The sequence below is a fragment of the Drosophila innubila genome, chromosome X, assembly GCF_004354385.1.
Source record: "Drosophila innubila isolate TH190305 chromosome X, UK_Dinn_1.0, whole genome shotgun sequence".
NCBI classification, from domain to species: Eukaryota; Metazoa; Arthropoda; class Insecta; order Diptera; family Drosophilidae; genus Drosophila; species Drosophila innubila.
The window spans coordinates 20,853,751-20,878,248 of NC_047626.1; the positions used below are offsets into that span (position 1 = coordinate 20,853,751).

At 36.5% G+C, this 24,498-nt stretch overlaps 3 protein-coding genes across 7 annotated transcripts in view; 2 read left to right on the plus strand and 1 right to left on the minus strand.

Annotated features, from left to right (window-relative positions):
* Positions 1-4,010: 4,010 nt before the first annotated feature.
* LOC117779921 (protein vav) lies at positions 4,011-19,405 on the plus strand. Of its 2 annotated transcripts, XM_034616278.1 has the most exons (12): positions 4,011-4,406; positions 4,441-4,838; positions 4,897-5,078; positions 5,987-6,061; positions 6,829-7,485; positions 12,521-12,629; positions 12,794-12,961; positions 13,035-13,858; positions 13,926-14,303; positions 14,375-14,527; positions 17,337-17,508; positions 17,572-19,405. In XM_034616278.1, the coding sequence occupies exons 2-12, from the start codon at positions 4,509-4,511 to the stop codon at positions 17,629-17,631; spliced, it is 3,108 nt and encodes a 1,035-aa protein (XP_034472169.1). In that variant the 5' UTR covers positions 4,011-4,406; positions 4,441-4,508; the 3' UTR covers positions 17,632-19,405. The 2 variants fall into 2 exon arrangements, with proteins under 2 accessions (XP_034472169.1, XP_034472160.1); XM_034616269.1 differs by lacking the exon at positions 6,829-7,485.
* Positions 10,073-11,929, minus strand: LOC117779934. Of its 2 annotated transcripts, XM_034616298.1 has the most exons (4): positions 11,745-11,929; positions 11,577-11,670; positions 11,146-11,514; positions 10,073-11,115 (listed from the first exon to the last, which is right to left on the minus strand). In XM_034616298.1, exons 1-4 carry the CDS (start codon positions 11,782-11,784, stop codon positions 10,521-10,523), a joined length of 1,098 nt encoding a protein of 365 aa, XP_034472189.1. In that variant the 5' UTR covers positions 11,785-11,929; the 3' UTR covers positions 10,073-10,520. The 2 variants fall into 2 exon arrangements, with proteins under 2 accessions (XP_034472189.1, XP_034472182.1); XM_034616291.1 differs by having other exon boundaries at positions 10,073-11,514.
* Positions 19,406-20,283: 878 nt separating the features above from the next.
* Positions 20,284-24,498, plus strand: part of LOC117781723 (nostrin) — a 31,890-nt gene continuing 27,675 nt past the window's right edge. Inside the window, exons 1-2 of one of the 3 annotated variants that reach the window (XM_034618561.1) lie at positions 20,284-20,369; positions 21,220-21,358. In XM_034618561.1, coding sequence (XP_034474452.1) covers positions 21,317-21,358 — 42 coding nt within the window. In that variant the 5' untranslated portion in view covers positions 20,284-20,369; positions 21,220-21,316. Of the gene's footprint in view, positions 20,370-20,555; positions 21,359-24,498 lie in introns of those variants that run through there. The other 2 variants (XM_034618554.1, XM_034618566.1) reach the window with 2 other exon arrangements.

Here is a 24,498-nt window from a genome sequence, read left to right on the forward strand (position 1 = left end):
AACAACAATTTGTTTGTTTTCAGAATGGCGTAATACAAAATGAAACAATTCTAAAAGGCAAAATTTGACAAAATTGGGTTTAATTAAATGGAAAGAAAACATGTTAGTTTTGTAATCAAACATTGTATCGGAGCTGACAACTCTGTAAAAAAAATTTCTCTACCCTAAAATTAGGCAACATTATTGTTTGCCATACAAAGCTTAAAAATCAGTGCTAATGCTTCAAAATTATTTTTTTTAAATGTTCTTATACTGAATGGATTGGTTTTTAAATTGCAACCAATGCAAATTTTATCCCTAGCAATAAATCGGAGATGGGAAATATGATGGGAAATTCGTGGACAATTTCAGGGAAATTCGGGTCAAATTATCGGATTGAAATTTGTAAAATATAAGTGACAAGCAGAACAGGGCTGATAAAAATCTAATTACAACTAAATAATTTAAAGTTTACCTCTAGAATAGATTTTGGCAATTGCAAGTAACATAAAACTGCTTTAAAAGGACGTATTTTTGCACAGTTTCCGTTTGCAACGCTTTTGTCGCCTGCGCTCATCTATTTGCCTTTTCTTTGTGCGTAATGGTGGCGCCACTTTGGCTGCGCAGCAAATTGTAGCATGAACAGCAGCCGCAGCCGCCGCAGCAACAGCAATCGTAACAACAAAAACAAACATCAATAAGAATTTTATTGTGAAAATACTTTGCTCATCACATGGATAAGTACGGAGGCAAACTTGAATTAGAGTGACCAGACATAGATACTATAGATGACGTCATACGAATAACTCTAAGCCAACCGTGCTTGCATAAAAGTGACCATATATTACTTTTTATCAATTTCATTTAATTTTGATTCTTTATGAGTATAGTGATGGGTAACTCCAGTAGGAAAACTGCATTGGAGTGACCATATTCTTCATATATAAATCATCAACATTATCATTGTTAAAAAAAGAATTAATTTTATTCTTTGGGATCTCAACATACTTACTTGGAGACAATTAAAATTGATTAAAGAGCAATTGTAAATATCGTTGTTCTTACGCCAATTACTCTAGCAGGCCTTACTATTTTGATTATTAAAAAAATTCAATAGTACCCTGAAAGTGCTTATTAGATGACTTACTAATACATGCTAAAGAATAGCGAGTATACATAAATATGCTTAATATGTACATATGTATGTATACGACTACATTCATGACTAAGAAATATCTTTCACAGTATGACATATTTCGTTACAAGATTATAGAATATAACTAATATCCCTCTGTAAGGATCTACTGAAACCATAAATCGAATAACTTAAAGCTTTCATGTGCATGTTTGGAAGGGATCAAAAAGTTTATGCAATTTTGCTTTGTGCTCAAAACTGAAACTACAAAATGTATACAGTGCTGGGTCGGCAATTAGAAGTAGATCACTTTCAAAAATGTTGAGCTATATTTAAGCACTTTAAAATTATCATTATCCTTAAGCAAAAAATAAAAAAATTATAAAATGAAGATTATTTTTCGAGTTGTAGCGTAGGTATAACTCGAAATTAATCATAATATTGTAAGTAGTTTGGTAGTTTGTTTTTTCCGTAAAGAGTACATTAAGGTATTTTACTTTATTTATATTTGATGGAAAAAAAACAAGCGTTGTGTTATCTTATGTATTTATTTATTTATGCACTAGTCACTAACATTATTTCAATATACCTATGAATAGTTATTATATATTTTATTTTAAACATTCTTTCGCCATAATTCAAATTCAACTACTCATTGATAATATTTTTTGAAATTTGTTTCGTGTTGGATTTATATATCAATCATTAATTTTCATTTCGTACTTGCAAAATGTGGAATTTTTGAATATTTTGAATTAATACAGGAACCTTGCGCATCTTGATTTATGATTTGCTAATGCAAATTTTCTGCTGTTCCTATTTAAATGAACAGGAGTGTGCTGCTGCTGCTGGTAAGCTCTTCTGGCGTTGTGTTAGTTTTTGCCCCGCAGTTTATGCCACAATACTTTTCTGTCTGTCTGTCGCTCTGACGAAGCGTCGTGGACGTCGACGTCGACTTCAACGCCATTGCCTTTAGTTTTGGCTTTGCCTTTAGCGTGACCTTTTGAGTCGCGACGCGCGAACGATGACGTCGTCGCTTTAGCCATATTTTTTGTTTGTTGTTACCACTGCCGTTGTCTTAGCCTATGCCTTGTGGCTGACGTCCCGCAGCAATAAAATTGATGTCACGTTTTTATGACGCCGTTGATGAGTCGTTATCTTTGATTTCAGCACGCAGCCCAGGCGGTCAGCTTGAGGGCTGACATTCTCGACAGGCTTACAACTTGTTTGTGCCTCCTGGTCAAGTTTGTCCGAGTACAAAGTCTGCGAGTTGTCCAGATCCGTGTCAGGTGATGCCATTGTCTGCGGTCGTTACTCGCTTTATTTTTCTTTCAGCTTTCTTTTTAATTTACGCCCAGTTCAATTTGCGCTTTTTGTTTTATCTCAAGCTCATAATTTATGGTTTTGCCCCTCTCATCTGTTTTACTGGCATTTGTAAATTGAAAAGGGAAGAGAACCTAAAGAAACCCACGCAGCATTGCCACATATTATTGCTTCTGTAAGGTGCACGCGAGCAATCGCTGCCACCTCGTTTCGGATTAGCTTTTGTTTATCGAAGCTTTAGCATTTTTTTGTTATTCTTTTTAGCTTTTTTATTTTTGGGTTGTCGCTGCTCATGTTTTGTTTACGAGCACTGCAGACAACTATAAAACACAGCTGTGCCGGCCAGAACACAGCAAGAGCTGCCAGAAATTGTTGCCAAGACAGCTTCTGTTTCCGCGGAACTCGAAAACTGCGAACTTCCAGCTGCTGCGACTGATATTTGCTAAATGTATACATTTGAATTTATCTTTACTTTTTAATTATGAATTTCAATTCAAACTTCTCAACTTCTCAACTAAATTGGCTCAAATTGTTAAAGTTCTTCCTGAAATCTAAAGATATAAAAATCACTTTAAATAAACATACATTTATTAAATAGAACATTGATTTGTTTGAGCTGAGCTGTTATGTTACTTATTTGAATAATATACTTATGAATATCATTACCTTGATAACTTCTTACTAATTTTAAATATATTATATAATCATGTTTTCACTTTTAATAAAACTCCTTTAATCGTAATTTGTGTAAAACAGCTCTTTAAATTTGAGATGTTTAATTGTTTTGTAAGAAAAAAAGTCATGCCAAATTGAACTTTAAATTTGTATAACTTTGTCAAAAGTTGACTGATTTCCAAACGGAATGTCATTTTATTCATGGTTTGACAACATGGGGAGGCCCATTTTTATTCGTGGCTCCCTAGTTAAGGTCGCCGACCTGTCACATAACTAGAACTAATACAGTTTGAATCTGACACTGCCACGATAAAATAATCTGTCATATACCTGTCCTGTTAAAAAACTTACTAAGGCACTGAAAATGCTGTAAGTAACATGTATCTAACAAAAAAAATTTATACTCTTTCTGTAATTCTAAATTTTTAATCTCAAGTTTCTATTTCAAACAACAACAACATACATTTTAATACTTTCAAAATATTTGACGTCTGACACCGGAACCGATATTTGTTTTATTTGATTTCTCTGGTTCAAATTCAATATACGATATTAATTCAAAGCGCGAAGAACACAAATGCAACCATGCACTCACAACAGTGCAACCTGTTTGGATAAACGTATCGATATTTTATGCTCTTTACAGACCATATTGAGTTTAACATTACCAATATGAGCATAACAGCGAATGTATTAGATAACATTGGCCACCAGTGGATTGTTAAATGGTTAGATATCAACAATTGTGTTTAACGCCGGTACTAAATTATTAGCTTCGAACATATATTTCGATTCGTTAGTTGATTTGGGAAAATTGTTAGCCCATCAGTTCGAGTAGCTTGCAAATATATCGATAGCTCGATAATTGTGCAAGGCAATCGATGTTAAATACCGAAAGCGCATCCTCTTCAGCTGTATGTGCGTGCATGTGTATGTGTGGGTGTGTGCGTGTGTGTGTTTGTAAGCGCCTCCGTGCAATCTATTAAGTGTTGTATATCAAATATCAATTGAATATAGTGAAGAAATCAAACAGGCGTCCGACCGCTCGCATTCTATCCAAAATAATTGTTGTTTTACACAAGCGCGAGTTTCCGTTGTGCTCTGTCTCTGTGCCGTTTGTTGTTGCTATTGCTATTGCTATTTGTTGTTGTTGTTTCTGTGTATCTGTTGACGGCAACGCGCAACGGCCAACTGATGAATTTCAATTGTTTTCATTAAACGCAACAAAAAAAAGAAAAGAAAAATTTATGCGCGCGCCGCACGCCCCAAACGACGCCCCGTCACAGTAGCAGCAGCAGCCGCAGCAGAGCAACAGCAGAAGCTGCACGCACGCACACACGCCCAAGATCCAGCTTGAAATCAAACACAACACAACGCAACAAAATCAAAGTAACAAATGGCCTCCAATAGTTTTGGCAACGTTGCTGCCGCTGCAGCGATGACCTCCTCCACGTCCTCTGCCTCAGCCGCTGCCGCTGTCTCTGTCTCTGCCTCCGCAGCTGCAGCAGCGGCAGCAGTAAATGCTGATTTGTGGCGCGAATGCGTTGCCTGGTTGGTACGTTGCAAGGTGATACCCACGGATCACAAGGCTGCGCTGCCGGATGCCGAGATACGCATACTGGCCATGACACTGCGCGATGGTGTGCTGCTCTGCAACCTGGTCATCCATCTGGATCCAAGCAGCATGGATGCACGCGAATTCAATCGCAAGCCACAAATGGCACAGGTAAACATATGCAATACATATGATTCACAATGCATCTAATCCAACCAATTGCGTTTAGTTTCTGTGCTGCAAGAACATCAAATTGTTTCTGGACGTCTGTCACAATCATTTCAACATACGCGACGGGGATCTCTTTGAGCCAACGATGCTCTATGACTTGACCAACTTTCATCGCGTGCTCATCACTCTCTCCAAGCTGTCGCAGTGCCGCAAGGTGCAGCAGATGCATCCAGAGCTGCTGTAAGTTCACATATATCCAATGTAGACAGTGTAGCATGTGAAATGAACGATGCTGATAAGATATTTTAGATAAGAAGAGCAGAATCAAACAATCAGGAGTGCCACATGAAGCGAAACCAACCGAAATTCTCCCTAAAATCCAAACATTTTTGGTGATTCTGTGGCACCCCTGAATGTATCAACACCTTTTTGTATTTGCCAAAAGAGAATGAGATCTTTAAGAGACTCCTGTGGAAACTAGTAGTAATTGTAGTTATCCTTTATTTTGGCAAGGCTTTGTAATAGCTGTCAGCCTACACAGAACATATTAAAATTAGCATTAGCATTTCTTTTTTAATATGTAGCTTAATTAAATGGTTACTTTGCAACTAGTACTTTACTCTAAATCATATCTTCACTTTGTTTATATTTAATTGCTTTTTTCCATTTTTATTTAATTTTCTCAGTCAACTAACTGAAGAAAATTTTAAATAAAATCTATTGATTTTATTATAATACAATTAGCTTAGTTTAGTCTTTGTTATTATAATAAAATTTGTTCAGCTGTTGAGTAAGGGACTTTAGAATAAAATATATATATTATAGGTATATATTAAAAGGTGTCGGATATTTATTTATTTATTTTATTGTGATGTCAACTACGAACAGTTGATAAAAATAAAATTATAAAAATATCTTTGAATTAACATTAAAACTGAAGTGATAAGAAAAAACACACGCAAATTGAAAATTTAAAAGTATATCTATATATATATAAATCTGCTATAATATGTATGTATATAAGCTCTCAACTCGTGTAAATTCTTTTTTTTTTATCACGCGCCCATCTTCATTTCTACTCAGAATTGACGACCAATTGCTGAACAATTTGTTATTTCAATTTTTACACATTGTTTTGTTTTTTGTAGGGGCTTCAATCTGCAGCTGTCGCCAAGTGAACGTTCCCATTCGGATGAGGCCATTTACAAGGATTTGCATTCCACGTAAGTTCTATATTGAATCAATCAGACAAAAACGAGCAATGAACGCCATATGTTATCTTTAGTGCGTACTCTGCGAACACCCCCCTCCGCCCCTCCGCCCCTACCCCCCACCTACTACTACACCATCACTTTTCCTACAAAAAAAAAAGAAAAGAAAATCCCTTACCCCCCCCACCACCCTCTGCTGTTGGTTGCCCGTCAAATCGAAAAGTGTTGGTCGATTGCAGCTGCAATTGAAAATGTTGAAATGTTGATGTTGAAATGTGCGTCGCTTTTGCATTTCCTGTTGAAGAAAAGAGTCGTCTCATTATGCGTTCACGTAGCTGACAATGTCCCGATTCGCTCCGAGACCCGCTTAAGCCCTTGTCTGACTGCTTATCAACAAACAATAACAGTAACAATAACTACAACAACAGTAACAACAACCAACAAATATCCATGCCCAAGCTTTATCTAACGCTCTCTCTCTCTCTCTCTCTCTCCCTTACTTTCTCTTTCTTTCTTCCCCTCTTTATTTCATTTTCCATTTGTCTTCTATATTTCACTCTCTTTCTCTCTATCTCTCTGTCTTTTTGCTGTCCAAAATTCTTACTGTATTCTCATCTAACTCCCTTGGCTGTCGGCCCCGCTCACTGTGTGTGTTGTTTATGTTTGCGTGTGTGTGTGTGTATGTGTGTGTGTGTGTGTGTGTGCGCTGCAATGCCCTCCCGCACCCTGCCACGGCTGCAAATGCGCCCGCACCAAAACCCACCCACAAAAACCACCAGCAATGACATGAAGAAAACTGGAAGCATCGATGCCACCGGATCATCATCGTCGGAATATTACGAGCGCACCTCGCACAGCGGCTCACTGTCCGTAGAGGATGAGAACAGCGATATAACGATTGAGAATGGCACCGAGGACATTGACGATTATATCGAGGACTCACTGTCCAACATGTGTGATACAGCGATCGACAATGACTCCGTCATCGTTGACGTCAACCAATCCGTCCAGGGACAATTGCGTGCTCTCTCCTTTGACCTGACCCTCGACGTGGCCCACAACACCAGCCAAATGGACTGTGTGACACCGACACCGACACCAACACCACAAATGGAGGCGCCACCCAAGGCGAGCACTTCGGCAGCTGCCGCCGCTGAGGCAGCAGCATCAACAGCATCCATGACATTTGCATCATTTTCTGGGTGTGATAAGCGACAACATCATGCATCCACCAGCTCCTCATCATCGTCGCTGTTTGTGAGCGAAAGCCAGAAATTGCAGCGAGCTGCCGCTGCTGTCTACAACTATAGATCCTCGATCCAGATGTCAACGGAACACGAATACGCGTACATCAATGACATCTACAGCGAGGATGATGAAAAGGTTTATGAGGATTTGTGCTACGTTACGTTCCAGTCAAAGGTCAAACCAGAGGTGTGCTGCCTTCATACTCTCCAAATAATCGTTCTAAATACTGTACTCGTACTCGTACTCGTATAACCATGTGTTACACCATCACAACCCACAACCACCAACACCCCACAAAAGAAAGAAAACCAAAAAAAAAAAAAAAAAAAAAAAAAAAACAACCGCTTGTATGTTACTACTCGTATGTATGTATGTATGTAAACTGGCTATCTGCTTTACAGCTGCCAATATACACAACTATCACTAGCAGTACTAATCAACACCCATACATTATGTACCCTACACTCTATAATCATTTAACACTTTACACTATATACCCTACGCTTTAAAACCATTAAATCTACACTTAACACACTACATTATGCATCCTATAATCTACATCCTACAACTAAACAATCTGTACTGATCAGCCTTCACCTTTAGACTCTATACTCTGCACCCAATCAATTCTACAAGCTACAATTAACACCCTACACTAAACTATTCCTTACACCCAACATCCTACACTTTATAGTCCAAGGTGTATTTATCAAGGCTGCAAACCTCTAAAATTTTGTTAAAGGTTCGGTTCGCGAATTGGTTTGCATACCCCCTGAACCCAAGGTTTGGGTTCGAACCTTGCTTCACTTTAATACAAAAAAATATTTTTATTGTTATACATTTTTCTCTACATTTTGAACTAATTAAATTTTTTAAAAATAAATCAAATTATGATGATAATTTAAGTTAATTTGAAGATTTAAATATGACTTATTTTGAACCGAAGACTCAAATAATTGCGTAATTTTAGAAAACCATAAAATTTATGTAATTATTTTTTTTTTTTTGAACCGAACCTTTTATTTTAGTAAGCGGTTCGGTTAAGGTTCGGGTTCGCAAAGTAAATAATTTCAAGAGTTCGGTTCATGATCCGGTTCGGGCTGCTTAAAAACCCGAGCCGAACCGGTTCTACAAGGCTTGGTTCCGAACCGGTTTGCAGCCTTGGTATTTATACACCTTGATGTAGCCTATTCTCTGCACTCATCAACCTATATACTTAACACATAACACACCATTCTCTATACCAGGGGTGGGCAACCAAATTCTGCAACTAAAACTCTACAATAGCCTCTATAACAAACAATACTTCTGGGTTATGAGTAATAATAAAATTACGACAGTACACTGAGCAAAATAAGAAATTCAAAAAATTCTACGGGTTAATTAATCAATTTTTAATATCAAAAGTCGCTTTTATTTACTATTGGTAAACCTCGATCCACTAAGTGCCCATCCCTGCTCTACATCCATTATTACAGAACCTATATTCCACACCACATGTTTTATATCCATCATGATAATTTATAGTCCATAAACTACCTCTCTTATCCTTCCCAGACACTAAGCATTACGTCACACTCCATAGACCCTACATTAAAAAAACCTATGCTAACATACAATATCTAAATACACCTGCACTATAGACTTGCTTGTCCATGTCGGATTATGCCTGCATTATTTTGTATTTGATTTTGCTTTCAGTTTCGTTATCTCGTTCTTTCACTATCCCAGTTATAATCGTAAGACCTCCACGTTGTAAAGAGACCTCTGGCATATATGGTTGTAACTAAAAACTCCCCCCATATACCATAAATATGCAATTTCTTTATACAAAAATGGCAAACAAACCAAACCGGAAATGCCAACGATTTTTCGTTTTTTTTTTTTTGTATATTCGAAATTGTTTTGGGCTTATTATAGAGCTTATGCTGTATGGCAAACACGAAATTCTGAGTCATAACAGGCGATGCGACCAGATAGGAAGCACACAATGTTGATATCGATCCAAATTTTTGGGGCTTTTTTATTTTATTTTTTTTTTTTTTTGCTTACCGGCCCTTGAGATAAGAGGTAACCGAATGGGTATCTCTGAACCGATCATTCGTTTCGTATGTAAACAATACGAACACATCGTATTGTTGCACATGAATATGTATGTGTTTGGAATTGTATGAGTCTTGCCTCTTGCCGACTTCTGATGGTATTTAACTTATTTTGGAGTAATGTTGAAAAGTTAAAAGTTGATTTCTATTTAAATTTGTAAGGGAAGATTCTATGTGTTTTCGTTGTCTCTTTCTTAGAGAATTCGCCAGAGTTACTCCTTCTTAAATCGTTTTATAATCTATGATTCAACTTTCTTAAAGAATTCTCATTTGGATTCCTTTTTTTGACCGTTCTATTTTGCTATCAGTTTCCGTTCCTTAAGAATTCGACAAATCTTTATCTTTCCTTAACGTTTATCTTTTTTCTATAGATTCCCTTTGTCTCCTGCTATAAGGATTTTTACATTATTTCCTTTTTTCCGTTAAATTTCTTCTCCTATTTTCTATCTTTTATACAAATTCATTACTACAAGTATTTCATTTTATTTAATCTTCTCGTTCTTTTCTTTTACTAATCTCGAACCACCATCTTACTGGTTTTTTCAGATAATTTACAAATATTGTATAATATAGGTGTCGTCAAACTGCTTATGATTCATTTTAAACTCTCGCTTAAGACTTATGTATATTTATAAAGCCCTATTAAGATTTCAATATCCAAATGCTTTTTGAATTAGTTTTACGTATATATACGTTAGTAACAGTCCTTTATTTGTCGAATATATCTTTAGTATACAATCTATAATTATCGTAGGGACTATGGTCACAAATTCTCAGCTGTTTTGTTCATTTCTCTTTACAATCTGTTGCCAATATTTGATAGTGTTTAGTTTGCATTCTGTTAACAATAAGCGAGTATCTACAATAATTCTGAACGATCGTTCTTTGAACCATTTAGAGCTTAGCGTTTTGTGCTTTTCAAGTCTTTTCTTTAAATACAGTACAAGTTTACTCAACGTGAACGTGTCTCTCGTGTTGCCTTAGGAAATGTACAGCCAGGGAAGTGTTTTAAGTGTTGTGTGTGTTTGTATGTTTGAATAGAACAATTTGAATCTTTTAGTAACATGAACATGATGTTTAGCATCTGAAGCATCCATGGGAACTCCCGTTGCCCCAACTCATTACTGGCCATCATCATCTTCGGTATCTTCTTCGTCGCAGCTGCTGTTGCAATTGAAGTCCACGTTGTTGTAGACATTCATTAGCAAGGGGGCGACATTTAGGTCGGGCACCAAGTGCTCCAGCAATTGTCCAGCCACAATGCAGAGTCCTCCCAGACGCACCTCCATGCGATGATCGTATCGACGGCGATGTCTATAATACTTTTCCCTCTCGCTCATCACTTTGCGTTTGCGTTTCGGCGTTTGTGGCTTCGGTGTCTCTGACGCTGTCTCCGAGCATGCAGGTAACTGAACGATTGTCTTGGCCTCAGATATCTCCGGCAGAGGTGGAGAACAAACGATTGAATCCGATGATAATTCAGATTCCTCGACGGCCACGGGATCCGACGGCTCCGAGCTTTCTTGTGAATCCGAGTCGGTGAATGTATATGCGGTACACTCATTTAAATCCATATCAGACAGAAACTCGTGCTTGATGGGCTCGTTCTTGATCTCCTTGCCACTGGAGGAAGAGGAAGATTCCTCCAATTTGTACTGTTGCTCATCTAGCTTGGCCAGTGAGTCAACTAACTTGTCGCTGAATGAATCGCTGCTCGCTGGTTGCTTCTCGCCAGATAACATCTTCTTATCCATAGTCAATTGATGGGTTCGGATTTCGGCTTTGATGCCAGCCGAACGGTCACAAAAGTTGTGATCATTGACAACGCCACGCATGGCCAGACTATTATTATTATTATTGTTATTGTTGTGGGACTGATCCTGGTTGGGTTCCTTGAGCGCATACGAGTGCAGGTCGGTGGTTCTTTGGGTCATGTAAGCATGAATCTCACCGAAGTACTCCCACTCCTCGTTGAGCACATCGATGCACTGTTTATTCAGCGGCGTCACCTGCAGCGTTGACTTCTGTATGCGATAGCGTTGCACCATGTTGAGCCACTGTTTGCGCAGCGCGCGTTCACTGTAGTCACCTATTTTGGCCATGTTCTTGAACTTTCTGCAATGCAGCAAGTATAATAACAACTGCATACTATCAATAATTACTAATAATGCACTTACTTCCATGGCTCCGCTTGTTTCGATGAATACTTGGAGAACAAATCTTCGGCTTCAATGCGCTTTGTGACAAGCAGACGCTTCTCTTCCGCTGACCCTGAAATTTCAAATGTCATCTTTAGCATGCTACATGTGTTGTGTTGTGTTTGCATGCAAATGCGTATTACTTACACTTCTTGGAGCCACTTTTGGCATAGGTGTGATGCTCCATTGCGCAGTTTGCTGTTGAAAATGCTTTCAGCGCACGTGCACAGTAAAATTAACGAACAAAAAAATGTGAATATTGGATGCTAAACTTAATACAGCCAACGTTGCCACCTAGCCCAAATGCTGCCACCGAACTAAGGGCTGCCACCCTGTTAAATTCACCGCCCTGGCTATATGTACCATTTTGGGTCAAATGTCTAAATTGGTAACTTAAAAATGTTCAACCTCTTTTTTTTGACAATTTCTTAATTTTGAAGCAGAAGTTTTGTTGGAATTTTCTGCATTTTTTTTTTTATTATTTTTTCAGAATTAACTTTGTAACTTCTCACCCCTTGGGATGAAAAGCCTCAAAGTTTAATTAAAATGTTAGCCTTTATTTTATGTGATTTCGAATTACAAATTTTCTTAAAATTATTAATTTATTGCAAAGTTATTGCATTTTGAAATTTGCAATACTTAAATTTAAATTTATCGCTGTTGCTGTTGCCTGCCCTGGTTCTATTCGATGTCTGTTACGTTAACATTTTCATGTTATGGGCTATGTTAAACCACTAATGATGTATCGTTATACATTTTAGTGCATTTCGATAAGAGTATAATCGATAAGAGTAACTGCTAGCGCGCGCGCTCTTTTAATTCAATTTAAATTTTATTTACGTTTACATTATACAGTTTTACGTTGATTCATCATGCATTTTTGTTATGATTTATTTTTCGTTTTCTTTTGTATTTTCATTTAGTACCACCGACAATATTGCATGCAATGGAACCGTTTATGATCACACGAACACAAAAGAAGAGGAGGTCTATCAAGATTTGTGCGCCCTGCACAGAACGAGTAGAGGCCAGGTAGTAAATTGGTTGAACTATGTACCTCATTTAAAGCCTGCAAAAAAAAAAAAAAAAAAAACAATGTTTAGCTATGCTTAGTTGCATGATTCTGTAACGATGCTGCTGCCTATGCTATGAGCTCAGATTGACTAACTGCTGCACATCTCTTCCTGTTCCTGTAGACAACATCGACGACCAGCTTTGAGCAGCGAGATTATGTCATACGCGAACTCATCGATACGGAATCCAACTATCTGGATGTACTCAATGCACTTAAGGCCAAGTTCATGCTTCCGCTGGAACGGCATCTTAATCAGGACGAACTGCGGATCATCTTTCCACGAATACGGGTAAGCTCAGACTATCGAAATATAACTATAACTATCTACATATATAAAACCATATATTTATTTTCATTCTTAGGAGTTGGCTGACATACACACCAAATTTCTTGAGAAGCTACGCGAATCGCTGGCGCCCATGACAAAGCAAAAGATGGGACAGGTATTTCTCGAGTTTCGGGAACCCTTTCTCATCTACGGCGAGTACTGCTCCTGTCTGTTGAATGCCATAGATTATCTGGCCGACGTTTGCAAAAAAAATCAGATAATTGATCAGCTGGTGCAGAAATGTGAGCGTGAATACAATGTGGGTAAGCTGCAGCTGAGGGATATACTCTCAGTGCCAATGCAGCGCATTCTCAAGTATCATCTGCTGCTGGACAAGCTGGTGAAGGAGACGTCACCCCTGCACGAGGATTACCGGTCGCTCGAGCGTGCCAAGGATGCCATGATCGATGTGTCACAGTATATTAATGAGGTTAAGCGCGATTCAGATCATCTGGTCATTATACAAAAGGTCAAGGACAGTATATTCGATTTGAATTTGCCGCAAAACGGCAATGATCTGCTGCAATACGGACGCCTGCTGCTGGACGGTGATCTGCACATTAAGGCGCACGAGGATCAGAAGACCAAAATGCGTTATGCATTTGTCTTTGATAAAATTCTAATACTTGTCAAATCGTTGCACATTAAAACTGGCGACATGCAGTACACATATCGTGACTCGCACAATCTCGCCGATTATCGCGTGGAGCAAAGTCACTCGAGACGTACACTTGGTCGGGATACGCGCTTTAAGTATCAGCTGCTGTTGGCTCGCAAATCCGCCAAAACTGCATTCACCCTCTATCTAAAGTCGGAGCCGGAGCGTGACAAATGGCGCAAAGCGCTCACCGAGGCCATGTGAGTGAACTGAGGATTAACTCTAAAATCCCATTACAATATTAACACAATCATTTTTTTTTTGCAGGGAAAACTTGGATCCACCGGGTTGTCGTAATACGGATCACAAAATGGAAATTTATACCTTCGATGCGCCCACCACGTGTCGGCATTGTTCCAAATTTCTGAAGGGGCGCATACATCAAGGATATCGCTGCAAGGTATGCCAAATTAGTGTGCACAGGGGTTGCATCTCATCCACAGGTCGCTGCAAACAGAATCCGGTTAGCATACCACCGCCTGTATGCGATCGCCAGTTGTCCGAGTTCAATTGGTTTGTGGGCAACATGGATCGGGAAACGGCCGCCAATCGATTGGAGAATCGTCGCATTGGCACATACCTGCTGCGTGTGCGTCCACAGGGTGCCTCCTCGCCACACGAGACCATGTATGCCCTCAGTTTAAAGTGAGTGCAACGCAACCAATAATGATGCCATATGCCATACAGCTATAACTTTTTATTCAATCGCAATGCAGAACCGATGATCATGTCATCAAGCACATGAAAATCAATCAGGAGAACGATGGCGAGTCCATGCTGTACTGCTTATCCTCACGACGCCATTTCAAGACCATTGTGGAGCTGGTTTCCTACTACGAGCGCAACGACCTGGGCGAAAACTTTGCTGGGTAAGTCATCACCATATGAATTCAATCTACAATTGGGTACCTCATGCTAAATTCGACTGCTTCTGAAAGAGTGACGAAAAATGTTAGGATGTCGTTTTATAATAAGTATAACATCAAAACAAATAGCTAGACCTAGAGCAATGAAATTTTTATATAACGAATTTAAAAATCTTTGAGTGCAGAACGAATTTAGAGGCCAAATCATGATTAAAATGACATTCCGCTTGAAATTCGGTTCAGTTTTGATCAAGTTATGACAGTTTGAAGTTGGTCAGACTTCGGAGCTAGACACTTTACAAGTCCAAATTTTTGTTCAATTTCACATGATTTTTTACAAAAAAATGAAAGGTCTCAGAATCAAGTTTAAAGTGTTGTTTTATACTAATTACGATATAAGGAGTTGATTAAAAGTGAAAACTTGAGATATAAAATTTTGAATTTTCGAAATTTCAAAGGGGGGACCCTTGGCATCGAAATCAATATCTAATGAAATCTAGAGAAAAATATTTTTTTAAAAGAATTTAATAAAATTTAAATGCAGAATGAGTTAAAATGCCAAATAATGATCAAAATGACATTCCGCTTGAAAATCGGTTCAGTTTTGATCAAGTTATGACAGTTTGAAGTTGGTCATACTGCGGATCTATCCACTTTACAAGTCCAAATTTTTGTTCAATTTCACATGATTTTTTACAAAAAAATGAAAGGTCTCAGAAACAAGTTTAAAGTGTTGTTTTATACTAATTACGATATAAAGAGTTGATTAAAAGTGAAAGCTTGAGATTTAAAATTTTGAATTTTCGAAATTTCAAAGGGGGGACCCTTGGCATCGAAATCAATATCTAGTGAAATCTAGAGAAAAATATTTTTTTAAAAGAATTTAATAAAATTTAAATGCAGAATGAATTAAAATGCCAAATAATGATCAAAATGACATTCCGCTTGAAAATCGGTTCAGTTTTGATCAAGTTATGACAGTTTGAAGTTGGTCATACTGCGGATCTATCCACTTTACAAGTCCAAATTTTTGTTCAATTTCACATGATTTTTTACAAAAAAATGAAAGCTTTCAGAATCAAGTTTAAAGTGTTGTTTTATACTAATTACGATATAAGGAGTTGATTAAAAGTGAAAACTTGAGATATAAAATTTTGAATTTTCGAAATTTCAAAGGGGGGACCCTTGGCTTCGAAATCAATATCTAGTGGAATCTAGAGAAAAATATTTTTTTAAAAGAATTTAATAAAATTTAAATGCAGAATGAATTAAAATGCCAAATAATGATCAAAATGACATTCCGCTTGAAAATCGGTTCAGTTTTGATCAAGTTATGACAGTTTGAAGTTGGTCATACTACGGATCTATCCACTTTACAAGTCCAAATTTTTGTTCAATTTCACATGATTTTTACAAAAAATGAAAGGTCTCAGAAACAAGTTTAAAGTGTTGTTTTATACTAATTACGATATAAAGAGTTGATTAAAAGTGAAAGCTTGAGATTTAAAATTTTGAATTTTCGAAATTTCAAAGGGGGGACCCTTGGCATCGAAATCAATATCTAGTGAAATCTAGAGAAAAATATTTTTTTAAAAGAATTTAATAAAATTTAAATGCAGAATGAATTAAAATGCCAAATAATGATCAAAATGACATTCCGCTTGAAAATCGGTTCAGTTTTGATCAAGTTATAACAGTTTGAAGTTGGTCATACTGCGGATCTATCCACTTTACAAGTCCAAATTTTTGTTCAATTTCACATGATTTTTTACAAAAAAATGAAAGCTTTCAGAATCAAGTTTAAAGGGTTGTTTTATGCTAATTACGATATAACGAGTTGATTAAAAGTGAAAACTTGAATTTTAAAATTTAAAATTTTCAAAATTTCAAAGGGGGGACCCTTACCATCGAAGCCGAATCTTGGTCGAAAATATTTAAATTTTCTAAATGAACAAAATTTGAATGCAGAATGAATTTAGAGTCCAAATCATGACCAAAATGTCATTCCACTTAAAAATCGGTTCAGTTCTGATCAAGTTATGACAGCTGAAAGTCGGTCAACTCTTTAACCACAACCGCACCGGTGCAATCGTTTTGGTATTCGTTTCTTGACAGAGAATTTTCTTTCGGTTACGGTTTCAGTTCCTGTACTAATAATGAAACGGTTAGTTTCGGTTGACGGTTCTGGTACTGGTTCCGGTGTTATTTCCTGATTATAAGGGAGCATAATAAATAATATAAAACAAGAGTATTAGTAATGTCAAAAAACATCGAAAATCGACAACTTACCATGCTTTCCCCTAATGCTTTTTCAAAATCTTCAAACAATCATAACTTCGTCAGATCTTAATCAATTTCCATGCAGGATTTTATCTAATTTGGCCTCTAATTTGATTCTGCATAAAAATTTAAAAACTTAAATGTTTTCCGTCATTGTCCATGGCCTTGAAACTTAAAAAAAAATGTTTTATTTTGGAAAAACCCGATATTATAACTCGATGCCGATTGGTCGACAGCTCGATTCTTCTTTTTTTGTCGCTTTAAAACTCGATTGACAGTTTGAATTTTCATCACTAAATAGCAAGAAAAAAGTGCAACGGACGAAATACAAAATAATCTATAAAAAATTGGGCAATTTTTTACATTTAAATTTCTTTATAACGTTTAGCCCAATTTTGGTTTCCTAATATTATTTACTAACTATAAATAAATTGGGTTCTCATTCTTTTCGTCAAAGTTGATACTCTTACTATTCTTTGTCAACATTCCTATATAAAATTTGATTTTAAATTTCCCCTTTGTCACCCTACAGGCTGAATCAATCGTTGCAGTGGCCCTTCCGTGAAGTGATTGCCACAGCGCTGTACGATTACGATCCGAAAGCCGGAAGCAATCAGCTCCAACTGCGCACTGATTGTCAGGTACTTGTGATTGGCAAGGACGGCGACAGTAAAGGCTGGTGGCGAGGCAAAATTGGTGATACGGTAAGCGATGGCAGTTTAATTTCGTTTATATATATTAATTAACAAAATTATACAATTCCATAGGTTGGCTATTTTCCCAAGGAATACGTGCAGGAGCATCCTGTGACCAGCGATGAACTTTGATATTACAACTATGAGGTTTACTTTGCACCGAAGGCGACAACGCCAAATGCGGCCATTTCTGAAATACCTGTAGCTGTACAAGCAACAAATAAGGAGTCAATCCACGACTACCACTACTACTACAACAATAACAATAATAATAACAACAACGTCAGTTAGAGGAACAACAACAACAGCAACAAGAAGCGATTTTTGTTGCACTTAGTTAAAATATACAGAAAAACAATTTTTTTTATTACTATTATTATTATTATTATTATTCTCTTTTTATGTGCATTTAATTTTGCGTTGCTCGAAACGTTTGTGCCAACAACAGAACAATTATGAATGCATCACTGAATGTTCTATAAACTTTTAAAGTTATTTTTTTTTAACTAATTATATATTGCAATATATATACATCTAAAATCTATGTAGCATGTAAGTACGTATATGTAAACTGTACGGGCGTGTTCAACAGTTTCATTTATTTAATTTAACGTGTATTTGCTGCTACTCGTCTTTATACCCACAAATATTTCCATGTTCTATATTGCGCTGCATATAAATAATTAGGTCAAAACCAAATGGATGACAAAAAAAAAAAAAGAAAAATGAGATACAGATTAACAGAATGCGCTGTGCAGCATTTCATACAAGAAGCTTTAAACTTTATATACTTGTACTGTATACTATATATAACAAGCTATATATACTTACAAATGTAATGAACGTGTTATTATGTATGTATAATGCTTTAATTTTATGTATAATTTGAAACGGAAATGTTAACAAAACATAAGCAACGTAGCAACAATTGTGCGCAACAACAAAAAGCTTTAGAAAATTAACAAGAAACAAACAAAACATTTACTTACATATACTACTTATATACATACTAACTTAAATGTACCTAGGAGCCAACAAATGCAGCTGACCTCGAATCGGGTCTGATTTGCAAATTAGTTAGTCGACTTTACAAAGAAAAATGTTAAGCATATACTAAACAAGTATAACATATGCATACATATATACTTAAATGAGACTTTTAATAATATATATATATATATATATATATATCTAATCATTTCCACAACAGTTTCTTGCACAGTTACGAAAGGTGTTTGCGTTCTGTTCTCTTGCACTTTGGCACTTTTGAGCAATAATATTAACAACGACAACTGCATTAAGCAGAATAAAAAAAAGGAAATAAGAAAGTTGGTTTCAATCCTAAGAGTATATGTATACGTGTATGGTTTCATATATAACTATATATACATATACTTATATGTATACATCGCGGTGATTTTCACTTGCATTGTCTAACAACAATTTGTGCAAATTGCACAATTGATTCATTCTTTTTAACTCAAATAATTCCGCAATATGCATTTACAAATGCACAAATGCACTCCATTGTACTCTCAGTCTCTTTCTCTCTCTCAATTCCTTTCAATCACTATTTCGCCCCACTTTCCCTCTGTTTCCCTCTATATGATAATTATGTATGTGTATGTACTGAAAATATTGTTCGGCAGCTGAAATAATTTAGAAAAAACATTTATTAGGAATAACCTTACGAAAACAAATCGAAAATATGCCACAAAATGTGTATCTGGCCCACTGTTTCAGGGCTGTTTTAGTAATTAATTAATTTTATTGAAATTTGTCGCTTCCAGTTCTATGCCAACGTAACAAAATGTATCAAATGTTAATGATTTTTGTTTAACAAACACACGCACACAAAACGCGCTAATAAAGGACTTTGTATGATTTGTTGTTCAAATGAAAAAAATGGTTTTGAATTTTTAATGTGGGTGTTCCAGTCTTAAACTTTTTGGAATCTTATTTACACTGCAGTCAAAATTGCTTTGTTCAGAGTCAGAATTCAATTTTTTTGCAGTAAACGTTTTTTTTATCTAGCTTGTGCTTTATAAATAGAAGATTCAATGTAACTTTAATATAAACATCAAAAAGGCTTATTTTTTGTAACTTTTAATTTGATATCAGTACCAAGTTTAATTTTGCAGCTGTTGTTGAAAAATTAAAAAATATAACTCTTATTCAAAGTCTTATCCAAAACAAATGTTACTCTACAGCTTATATCTTAAAATCCAAAAAATCATTCTTATTTCCTAGTATTTATTTAAAAAACAACAAAAATAAATGTTGCTCTGAAAAATCAAAAATATTTTTATTTTTGGTAACATTTAATATACAATTTTATGCTGTACGTAACTTTTATTTTATGAATGTGAAATTGAGTAGTTCTTTAAATATTTGACACTAAAATCTCAAATCTCCAAAAATCGTAATACGTACATACATAGACCAAGCAATCAGAGCTTTTTTTCATCAGCGTTTGAGCTGCGCTCGTCGACTTGAAAGCTTCGTTCAGTTCGTGTGCTGGCTAAGCAGAGTTTCACACCAGCTGCAGTCAGACGAGGTTCACTTGGTTTTGGACCCACCTGCCGAACGAGCACTTGCTGAAATGAAAGAAAAAAAGCAAGTCTGAAGAGCGTCGATGAGCGATGAGCGGCGCAAAAGCGTTTAGAAAGTTCGTAGTTGTTGCTGAGCTGAGCGGAATGGAAGGTGGCGAGCGGCAGGGGGAGGGGGAAGGGGCTAGGGGATACTCACTGGGTATCGGACTGGGGCAGTTGATGTTTAGTAAGCGGCGCAGAGTCAACAAGTTCGGTTCGCAGCGTTCGAGGGCAAAATCCGCGCTCGGCTAATTGCTTATCGCGTTTATTTTGGTTATATTTTTTACGTTTTATTTGCATTTTATGGATTTTTGTTGCTGCAATTATAATTTGCCAACGGTTCGGTGTGTGTGCTTTTGTTTTTTGGTATTGTTTTTTTTTTTTTTTTGGTTATTATTATTATTATTACCACTGCCACTGCAATTGGAAACGGGTAACTGCAACACGGCAACAACAAGTGCAACTGCAACTGCAACTGCCAAATGTAAATGAATTGCTTGAAGCAACAAGGTTGTGGCTTCTCATCTGTACTCGTATGTTATTGTATCTCAAGTGCGGTCCCAAAATGTATCTCAATCTGAACAAGTTGTAGCTGCAATTGCAATTGCAACTGCTGGCCAAGTGTCGCGTTTATTTGTGTGTGTGTGTGTATTATTGTTGTACTCGTACTTGTCCGCATTGTGTTGTCTACAGGGTACATGCCCTAACATTAAACATACCATAATCGTTGTTGTGCACAACAGTTTCGGCTGACTGCTTGCAAAAAGATACAAAAGTATCTCAAACGCTGTTTTCTGTTATTTTGGCGCTCATTTTCATGCGTTACGCTTAGCTGCAACTTCCCAGTGTATTGGTGATTAAATGTGAACTGTATGTGTGTGTATTTGTGAGTGTGTGTTGTGTGTGTGTGTGTGAGAGAGTGCTTCCAGCTTTGCTTGCAAAATGGTTAGATAAAAGCCAAAAGCCGACACAAAACAGCGCAAAGGAAAATCGTAAACTGCTAAACACAAAAAAAAAAAATAAAAAATAAAATAAAAAAACACGAGAAATTGCAAATCGAAATTGAAAGTAAAACGCGTCACGTCAATACATATGCATATCTAAATAGTACATACATATAAATTATAAGCATACATACATATGTATCTTATCCATCATTTATTGAAATAAACCAAGCGTTACATTAAGAGAGCTGCCATACTGCAATTGGGAGGCAGTGGCAACCCATGTCCACGCAAAATATGTCACAATTCCGAGATAATTCATGGGTGAGTTGAGCTGCAAAATGTTTGACATATATGCTAACCAAATAACTAACTAATGTATGAGTGTACATACTAACCAACTGCCGACTAACGACACTTACTTCAGATACCTACTATATACTATACACGTACTACTGCCAACAATAATTAACTTAATTTGTAACTCTTGGCCTCTTGCCATCATTTCTGATCTCTTTTCTGTCTTTGCACAATTTGTAACAATTCAGGCACATCGTTAGCTCTTCTCCTCCTTCCCTCCCTGCTACTGTCCCTTGTCAGAGCGTCGCAACTTAATTAGTACAAATCGTTAATTAACCTGTCTTGCCATCTGTGGCCCGATTGGCCAATTGGCCCCCACGCATCTGCATCTGACCCGCTTTGCGGCTTCCATCTCCATCTCCAAGTGGAACTGATCGAAAATTGCGATACATAGATACATAGACAGATAGATAGATACAAAGATAGATAGATAGATAGATGCTTGCTGTTAAAAACTGGCACAATCAATATGATTTATCGTCCACAGCTTTGTCTCGTTTATTGGGCCAGATTGTGCGTATCATTCGCATTTCAAATTGAAAGATTCTAAAAGCTGCCGTTAGACGCTAAAGGCAGCACAGTGATTCAAGTATTATTTGTAATCATTTCTAAAATAAATCCAATGACACATAACTTATGCAAGCTTATTACATTTGTTTAATACTTCGAAGTACATAATTAATTAGCATTTAATGCAAATGCAAATTAATTCATATTTATTAATTAATTCACAGCTCATATATTTTACTTGAGGTCACTGCTTAAATTAATAAATGTAGAAACAAAAAGTTCAATTTAGATAAAAAATACATTTAAGTGACACAAATTGGACATTTCGTTTTTAAAAATCAACATATGTATTAAACTTTGAAGATTCGACCAAAATTATTATGCATGAATGTATTGTCAACTTGTTAATAAAATTAATTATTTGTATTATCATAAAAATTGACTTTAATTGTATGTAAAATTTAGTAATGTTATCGTATATTTTTTTTGGGAAAAATATCAAATATCATATAGAAATTAAACCGAATCAATTGTGGGAAATATTTGAATATTTTTGAGTTTAGCGGGATTAATTGTAAATATACCTCCAAAAAGTACTGCTCAATTAATCGAGAAATTATTGTTTTTTAATCTGCCGATTTAATTTGATTTTATTTCATTTAGAGTTTTCTAGAAAATCGGAGCGAAATCTGAAATAGTCTAGTTTAAGTAGCCACATTATGTTGCATGTGGCAACAATCACGTTGATGATGTTTTGAGCAATCATCTCGATAAGATCTAGTTTATGTACAATCTCATATGCAGCCTTTTTTCTCGTTTGTCATTAACGTGTATGCGTTCTTTGATCACGTATTTATATTTTTCTCTTTCTTTCTTAATATTCATTTATTTTTTGTTTTCTGTTTTCTGTTTTATTGTTGTGTGTCCAGTGTGCCACTGTGGGCAACTTTCTAGTCATGTGTGTGGAGCAAGAGCAACAATAGGCCCACTTTCGTATACTATAGTGTTAGTGTGAAATGTTCTTTCTGCAAAACAATAACAGAGAACTGATTGTTATCTATGGTCGCCGCTCTAATCACATTATGGCATGGTGATTCAAATGCTTTCGCTTTGCTGATAACAACAACTCTTTTTTTGGACGCCACCACAGCATTTATTTATAGTTCCGTATGCAATCCTAGGATCCCAGCCCAGTCGCATTGATGGCGCAAAAATGTCGTGACTGAGATGTCGGCGCATCTTTGGATTGCACAGGTTGTTGCTGTTGTTGCAGTTGTTGCAGCTGCAATGTCTGAAGCGCTTCCTTGACTCCAACTTCAAGTTCAATTACGCCAAATTGTCATCAACTTAGCGTCGTCATCAGCCAAGGCATTGGCCGCCGACCAGGCCATATATCAGGCCATAGTCTGCATAGAGGAGTATTGAGGAGATCAAGGGGGGGAGGGGGGAGTTATGGCCAGGCCAGGGCAAGAGAGGCCAGGCCGGGCAGCCGCTTCAACTTTCACTATGAACATGGAACATGGTACGTGATCTTGGCACATGATTTTCCTGCCACTTGCAGTCGCCGCCAATGTTAATAATCACGATGACGATGACGATGACGATGACGATGATGACGATGACTCGATGATGCCTCCTGCACATTTTGTCATAATTTTCATGTGGGAAAATCTGCGGTGTGTATCTGAAAACGTTTTGTGATGAGGTCGAAGCCTCATCAACTGGTTTTCTGGGCGGGTTTCCATTTTCTGTTTGTTGTCTTTTCAGTTTTTTATTTTTTTTTTTGTTTCGGAATTGTTGTTTTTTGGCATATTGCAAAATCGCTTCCACATAAAGCGCCTCAGCTGCTGGTAAACTAACAAAAACCAACAACAACAACAACAGCTAACATTATAAACAACCACGACAATGAACTTTTAATTACCAGACTCGTTTCGTAAAGAAAATATTTAAATTACCCATAAAAAAAAAGCTTTAAAAAAAAAAATTAAAGAGCATGTAGGAAAAAGTAAGAAACAAAGAGAGTGCGGAAAAACTTTGGCCACACCGGATGTAGTGAAGCCGAACCTCCATATGCCAACTGGCAACTGGAAAAGAAAGGAAGGAAGAGGAGTAACCAGTGTACTGTACCCATCTATTGATGGATGTACAATTTGCCAAGCGAGTGAAACTTATTCGCCAATTGCATTTTGACAGCTTGATTGCGATTAGATTCAATTTGTTAGCCGATTTCCATGTGGCAATCTTACTTACTCTGAGACAAGACAAATTCATGACTGCTTCAATTGGCATCGCTAACTGTAATTGACTCAACTCAACTCATATCGTAAAACAAAAAATCATATTTTGAGTGGGCAATTTCAGCCAAATCAACTTCCTGGGATTCGATTATTCGCCTGATAATTTATGCTGTTTTACAAGTTATCCGAATAGATTATGTACATTTTTAAACTATTCTGAAAACATCATTTAAATTATAAATAATTAAAATGAATATATAAATTATGTTGAATATTGTTAAAGTATTGCAACAAAAGGTTGAGAAATTCCTTTGATACTTGTACTTGAGATGTAATATTGTTTTGTCTAAAATT

What these genes read in the sequence shown, in the direction of transcription:
- LOC117779934 (XM_034616291.1), bottom strand. Translation starts at nt 11,784, where the DNA reads ATGGAGCATCACACCTATGCCAAAAGTGGCTCCAAGAAGT. An exon ending in CAAAAGTGGCTCCAAGAAGT is followed by an intron (nt 11,671 to 11,744) that starts GTAAGTAATACG and finishes TTGAAATTTCAG; the next exon opens with GGTCAGCGGAAGAGAAGCGT. An exon ending in AAACAAGCGGAGCCATGGAA is followed by an intron (nt 11,515 to 11,576) that starts GTAAGTGCATTA and finishes GCTGCATTGCAG; the next exon opens with AAAGTTCAAGAACATGGCCA.
- LOC117779921 (XM_034616278.1), top strand. Translation starts at nt 4,509, where the DNA reads ATGGCCTCCAATAGTTTTGGCAACGTTGCTGCCGCTGCAGCGATGACC. An exon ending in TACAAGGATTTGCATTCCAC is followed by an intron (nt 6,062 to 6,828) that starts GTAAGTTCTATA and finishes AAAAACCACCAG; the next exon opens with CAATGACATGAAGAAAACTG. An exon ending in AAAGCGCTCACCGAGGCCAT is followed by an intron (nt 13,859 to 13,925) that starts GTGAGTGAACTG and finishes TTTTTTTTGCAG; the next exon opens with GGAAAACTTGGATCCACCGG.